Here is a 6985-nt window from a genome sequence, read left to right as displayed (position 1 = left end):
CAGGAATCTTTTTTTTAATGGCTATTATTTCTACTGCTACAAACTTCATTTTTTTACTACCCAGAACTTAATTTTCAGCACTATCAGCTTCTAATACTTCATGGCGATCCTGCAGTTTCCTTGCTATGGGGTTTGATAAGATGGGAGACAAAAAGGGGCAAGGCAGGCTGCTTCTCTGAGCCCACTTACAGCCTGAAAACAGCCTTTTTGGTAAGTTGGCAGGGGCCGGCAGTGTTCTGGGTCGACTCAGACCATCTGCAGAGCCTGATGTGCTCCTGGGCCACCGAGGCATCCCCCAGCATCCCCCAGTCCAGAGGGCACCTTGTTCCACCCTAGCTGAAATCTCCTCAGAAACTTCCAGTCCCACATTGTCCTTTTCTCCTGCCTTGTGCTGTTACTTAGCCTAGATCAGCACAGCTTTGGTTTAACCTCGTGTCAGACGCTGTTAACGTAAATGCTGAACAGCAAAAATGTCACAGCCCTCAGCTGAGCGCTCCATTCTGCAGCGGTAACAATACACAAATTTACCATTTAAACGCGGCGCACTGCTGTAAGCTGTGTTCAGCACCGCTCGCCTTGAAGGCTTCAAACTGTTCTGTTCCTTTTCTCTATTCTGAATTTCTGCAGAACGTAGAGAACAGTGACTTTTTTTTTTTTAAAAAACTTTAAAACTAGCACAAATCCATTTGGAATAGCTGCAATATCTCTCTGGATCCGGGCTGTAGGTAGAGGGCTCTGCCCCGACGCTGAAGGGAACGTGCAGTTTGTTACTGGGCAAACCAGTCTGTTGACTCCACGGACCAGCCAGCAAATATCCAATTTGGGGATCAGCCTTTTGCAGTCCGTAAGCTCAGCGTCTCACCCACACTGGGCCTGCCCTTCCTGGGGACTGTACGGACCGTGTGCCTGTCTGTGCAGCTGGAAACTGATCCTATTAACTTTCCACCTGTACTTTGTTGGGATGAAAACCACCAGCTAGCGTGGTGACATTATACAAACCCCACACAGTAAAATAGCTCCCATTTTGTGTAAGGGCAATGCAGAGATTTAAAATACGGCATGCGTAAAATGTGTCACTTCCTTGTGAGAGCTGAATTAATGGATGCTATAAAAACCCAAACACATCAAAAATGACTAAGAAGTATCTTTTTTCCAGGGAAGAATTTTAGAATTCATTTGCTTTGGACATGAGAAACAACTGCTTGATAGTAAGTGTGCTAACAAAAAGCAAAATAAATGTGTTTTCTTGCTTCTTACACTGGCAAGCCAGGAATAATAAGCACAACCTCTAAAGGACGGAACTATCTCATTTCTCAGTGGCTGGTATTTTTGCACTCCAGCTACATTTCACGCTGGTTTTCTTTTTTTTAAGAACAGCCCCAGGAAGGGAGATGGAAGAAGCGATACTACTTTGCCTGCAGCTGGAGAGATCCTTCGTTGCTCATGTCACCTCCTTGGGCATGGGCATGTGCTCCAGGAAAGTCTGCCTCAAGCTCCTGACAGTCTCTTTCCTCCCCTCGCAGGACCACGCAGATATCGAGTGGAAGTTCGCACGGACGAAGCTCTGGATGAGTTACTTTGATGAAGGTGCCACTCTGCCGCCTCCTTTTAACATCGTCCCAAGTCCCAAGTCCATCTGGTACCTTTGCAAGTGGATCCACAAGCAGCTGTGCCCAGGCAACGACTTCTACAACGAACAGAAGAGGCATGAAAACCTCAAAACGTTCACAGTAAGGACCTGCACAGTTTTATACGTCAGTTTTCAAGGGTGCTTGTGCACGTTCAGGATCACGAGGGCCACTGCTCGGCTGGTGCAGTAGAGGGTTGCTGGATCATAACTTGCTGAGAGCCGGCAGGAGCAATAAAACCAGGACCGAGTGGGTAACCTATCTGTGCCTTTCTCTTTCTAGGAGCGGCACGCCGACAACCTGATTCAGAATCAGCATTACCAGGTAAACTGCAGAGCGTATCGAGTTTCTACTCGCTGTTTCTTCTTCCTGTTCGTTATTTAAAACCTCAATTCTCGCTTACTTCTAGAATATACCTGGGTAAGCGCAGGTCATCTAAGAAGATTTTGCTTATTGTGGTTTAGAACATTTTCTTGTTAGAGATGAGACACGTCAGTAAATCAGTCCCGGCCTTTCATCCCCTCTAAAGAGTGGAAAACTTGCCAGGTATCAGTCTGGCTGCGGAAGTCAAAGGTGACGTACCCTTTGCCATCTTTTCTTGGTAAAGCACCCCTAACTCAAGCAGTGGCTGGGATTTTCTTTTGGTTTGGATAGCTCAGGAAGGAGGAACGGTTCCCTTTGTTGAATTTTGCTGGTTTTGTTTACCGAGTACTTGGTGACAGGTAGGCTGAGAATAAAGTCAACTGACAAAAGGATGCACCTGTATTAAAACCACCAATACATTCCCTGGGATGTATTATGCCAGCATGCTGGAAGGAAAAATAATCTCCAGCATATTAATGGTCAATAGGATACGCTGGCAAAAGCCATCACCAATTTGTCTCCCTTAAGCCATCTCCTGCATTTTGAAGAGTATTTTTAACTGAAGTTGGTGTTTAACGTAATTAGTCACCTTTGACAACAGACATTTGGTATTTTCTGACTTCACAGCACAGCTCACGGGCAGGAACAGCGGGATCTCTTAAAACTTCCCAGTAATAGCTGAGTGCAGAGACTGTCTTCGTGCTTGTTGTTGCTCAAACTTGTCATCCTTAGTTATGAAATGGGGGGAAGAAAGGGAAGGTTTGTAGTCTCTTCTTTATATAGAGATCAACCTCTGTGTGCATGGGCTGTCACAGATAAACAGAAAAGCTCAAAGTCCCAGTTTGCTTCTGTAAAGCCAGCGAGGAGGGTCACAAGCACAGAGCACGATGGATTTCAGCCTACCAAACCAATCTGTTCTGTAACAAAGAGCCCAGGTACCACAGAGGAGTCACTGAGGGGCATTCAGTCCTTCCGTGCTGCCCACAGACGGCACAGCAGCCTTGAAAGGAGTTTCAGACCTGCCCTTGGAGAACGGCCGGGCAGGTGGGAGATGTGGTTTATGTGCCTGTGCATTGCCCGGTAGGGTCCTGGCTGTTCTTCAGGTTATTTGTTGCCAACAAACCCTCCTTGGCTTTCAAATACTTGATAAACAACATTCAAACAGCAAGCTGAGCCCGTCGGGATACACAGCACATACACATGAGGTTGGTAAGCTTAAAAACTTTCAGCAGCTGAGATTGAACGGCTCAAGGACATTTAAGAACATCAAGAAATGTTTTCTCAATGACTTTTGCACAGACACACCGAGTACCACCCACCCGCTCGCTGTAGTTACCGACCAAGCACTCAAGATGGAAGGTAGATAACCCTTTCCAAAGGCTTCTTTGGCTTAAAAGAACGTGTTCTGTTCCTAATGGTACGGGATTATTGGTTCTGACAGCAGAGTCAGTTCTTATTGTCGGTAAGAAATGCTGTAGGAACAGTTTGGTCTGAGCCAGCAGCTGAATCACTTGTATTGTTTCCCATTCCAGGAAGTGATAAGAAATCTCGTGAAGAGATACGTCGCAGCAATGATAAGAACTTCCAAGACCAACGAAGGTTTAACTGAAGAAAATTTCAAGGTAATTTATAATTCCATAAGCATGATTTATAATATTATTCCAAGTAGCTGCTTGCAGAGTTTGCACTAACTTGTTAAGATGATTTGTAACCTGCTGTGGAACAGGACTAGCTGTGGAGCTAGGAAGATTTATGATGTGCACGCGAGGGGGTTTGGAGCAGAGAATGTTATTATTTGGGTGTCTTCTCATACAATTACCTCCCAGATTTTAATATCCAGGATGTTATACAGACAGAAGTGTTAGAAAATTGTAGGAACGAAGCATCTGATGAGAGTCAACATCACATTCCTAATTCTGACCCAGACAGAGCCAAAAACCAAGTCTGGGTTAATGTATACAAAGCACATTTAACAAGAAAGTTAAGGCTGGGCCTATCACCTGAACAGGACTCCTGCCATATTTCTCAGTTTCAGCTGTTTCCCCTTTCCTCTCTCTTATTTGGCTATTTTTCCCCAGGGGTGGTGGGGTAGGCAGAGGGCTGGTCCCACAGCCTTACGAGACAAAGATCTTGCGAGATCTCTGGTTCTCAGACTACCAACACTTATTTTTTGCATGTCACCAAATAATGAAGATGTCCGTAGTATTCTTGTGTGATGCGGTATCAGCCGTTTGCCTACTCTGAACAGCTCTCCCAGGGGAACACGATTGCTCTTTCATGTCGCAGATAAAGCTGCCGAGTGTAACTTGTTTCTCCTCTTGCCCTAGGAATTAAAACAGGACATCTCAAGCTTTCGCTATGAAGTTCTTGACCTCTTAGGAAATAGGAAGCCCCAGAGGAGAAGTTATTCTACCAGCAGCACAGAGGTGTCCCAAAAGGATGAAACAAATGAGGATGGTGCTGGAGAAAAACCCAAAGCCAAGAGCGTGTCTTTCAATGTAGCGAACAAGAAAAAGGACTTCAATGTGTCTGCTCTAATTAAAACTATGTCTGGGATCGATATGGTGGAAGAGAGGCCAAAAAGCAACGGGATCAGTAAGCGCTCCTTTGTCCGAAATGGAAATCGAGTCCAGAGACTTTCCAGCTCCAAGAAGGAATCTTTTAAGAGGCTGGGCCTGCTTTTCTCCAAGATGAACGGGCACGTACCCGAACCAAATTCAGAACCCATGTACACTATTTCAGACGGGATTATTCAGCCACACTACATGTGGAAAGACATTAAATATTCTCAGATTGATAAAGAGAAAGAAGAGAATTGTTCCAAAAGTGAAATTAACCTCAATGAGGTGGGCTACAGTGGGAAAACAAGACTTACAGGACAGAGCAAGGAGTGCCCTGTGGTTTGTACCAGCTCCCTTCACTGTGCTTCCAGTATTTGTTCCTCTAATTCCAAACTTATAGACTCGTCAGAGGACGTGTTTGATTCCTGGGGAGAGGCTTGTGACTTGTTTATAAACCAGTGGAAAGACGGGCAGGAGGATCACGTTACAACTCGGCTATAAGTAGCGCTGTCTTCACACTGGCTGCAAAACCTCCCCAGTTCTTTGCAATTGTTTGCTCTCACCTGATTCAGCGTTCCGATTGCCTTTCTGTCCACACGTCGGGGGAAAGTGTAAAACTACATATGTTACCCTATTTTATAGCCATCCGCACCTTTTTTAGTTTACTTTCTTTACGCTCACAAATACTAAGCTAAATATTTCCCCGTTTATAAAGTTGCTACAAACCACAGGATTCCCTTTGGATGCAGTCTTAAAGTCTTCAAACCCCACAGACTTCAGACACGTTGGTGGCCGAGTACAGGATTTTCCAGCACTCTCATCATCGTCCCCTCGCCGCTGGGTTCTCACCGCTGCTCTCAAACGCGTTTTTTTTTTGCTTGATCTTCCTCGTCAGCACACCCAGCCGGTGAGCAGTGGCTTAGCAGGAGGCTGAGAATCACATTTAAAATATTTTTAGAAAGAGTCTCAACTTGTAACTGGCTTTTCGTTTTCTGTAAGCAATACGACCTCTGATTCTTTTGGTTGTGTATGTTTTTCAGGTTGTTTATTATATTAGTATTGTAAATTGTTACTGAATAGGAGACCCCTTTGATCATGCAGCCAGAACGTGTTATGATTTGCTTATTTACCTAATTCCAACAACAAATTCCCCCAGTAGGGAGCAGAACGACCTTTTAAGTTAGGCTGACAGAGAGAAGCCAGTCCCTTGCAAGGCTTCCAGCTTCCGCGTAGGTGAAGGGACCAGCTGTGGCTGCTTGAAACACCAACCTCAGTGAAGTTCTTGTATTTCTAACGGGCTCAACCAAACCCCAGCCCTGAGCCCTGCCCTTACACCCCACCACTCACACTGCGCCTGGTGTCAGAAATCCCTGATCTTCCTTCCACTGCCGCTTTCGCTTTTTGTGGCCTCTCTGCTGGATGCCAGGCTTTAGGAAGAAAACCATCCTCGTCTCCGGGCCTGCGAGCTGCATTTCTGAAAAGCAACCTAAGCAATAGCAGCTCAAAGCACACCTGGCAGCCTGGAAAGCCTCTGCAGTTCCTTTACGAAGCCACAACAGAAAGGGAGTCGGCAGTCGAGGTTCATCTTCTATTCCCCCAGTTGTGGTAGTTGCTGGACAGGGCCCAGCAATATCCCTGCTTTTGTCCCGAGGAGAAGACAACCCCCATCAGAGCAAAATGGTGGAATTTTCAATAGTGATTTTTTTTATTAATAATAGGATACTTGAACTTTCTTTCTGCGGTGTTGCTAAGAAACACAGATGATTGGCACACACTTACCACCACTTCGGAGCTGTTTTTAGCCAGCTGCTTTCTTGGAGGAAGCAAGTCCTGACTGCGAGCGCGGATTCTCTCACAGGATAGCGATTTGTTCCTGCGCTGGTGCCGTCACGCTGAGGGCTCTGTTCCCAGGACAGGTTACGTGAGCTGGGGTGTATCGGCAAGGGGGTTGCCAAAAATCACCTCTTTTGCCAGCTGGGTTGTGAACTGCATTTGTAAAAGCACAATGCTGGAAAATCTCCTCCTACCATCGGTACTAGTCAAGGTTTTACCAGCAAGGGGCAGGAGCAGCTCTCCGGGCAGCACGGGGGGGTCAGGAGGAGAGGGATTTCTCACTAGAGCAGTGCCCCCTAGAAGAGATGCTGGGACACCTGCAGCTGGATACTCTGCCCGAGTTATAAACCTGGCTCCCTCCTCGTTAAGGAAAAAACCTTTTGGGCATCTCTGTGGCATTACCTGAAGGTCATGATGGAGCACACCGACATCAGAGAGAGAAAAACGAACGATGTGGCCAGCTCCCGTAGCACAGCTGCAAATGCCAACACACCCGAGTCACGGCAAGTTCTCGATGCAGAGCTCAGAGTGGGGGCCATGGCTGCAGGACAGCTCCAGCATCCAGAAAAAAATCAGCAACTAGGAGCAGAGATGAGAAAT

General features: G+C 46.3%; 1 protein-coding gene across 1 annotated transcript in view; it reads left to right on the top strand.

Annotated features, from left to right (window-relative positions):
- LOC104281283 (short transient receptor potential channel 5) overlaps positions 1 to 5053 on the top strand; it is a 60094-nt gene extending 55041 nt beyond the window's left edge. The window contains exons 7-10 of the mRNA XM_009879228.1: positions 1524 to 1730; positions 1911 to 1952; positions 3524 to 3613; positions 4319 to 5053. Of these exons, the coding sequence (XP_009877530.1) occupies positions 1524 to 1730; positions 1911 to 1952; positions 3524 to 3613; positions 4319 to 5053 (1074 nt within the window). The remainder of the gene's footprint in view (positions 1 to 1523; positions 1731 to 1910; positions 1953 to 3523; positions 3614 to 4318) is intronic.
- The last annotated feature ends 1932 nt before the right edge of the window (positions 5054 to 6985 follow it).

The sequence above is a fragment of the Apaloderma vittatum genome, unplaced genomic scaffold, assembly GCF_000703405.1.
Source record: "Apaloderma vittatum isolate BGI_N311 unplaced genomic scaffold, ASM70340v1 scaffold3542, whole genome shotgun sequence".
Taxonomy (NCBI): domain Eukaryota; kingdom Metazoa; phylum Chordata; class Aves; order Trogoniformes; family Trogonidae; genus Apaloderma; species Apaloderma vittatum.
Note: the sequence above shows the minus strand (reverse complement) of the source record. Positions and strands in the feature narration are given on the sequence as shown.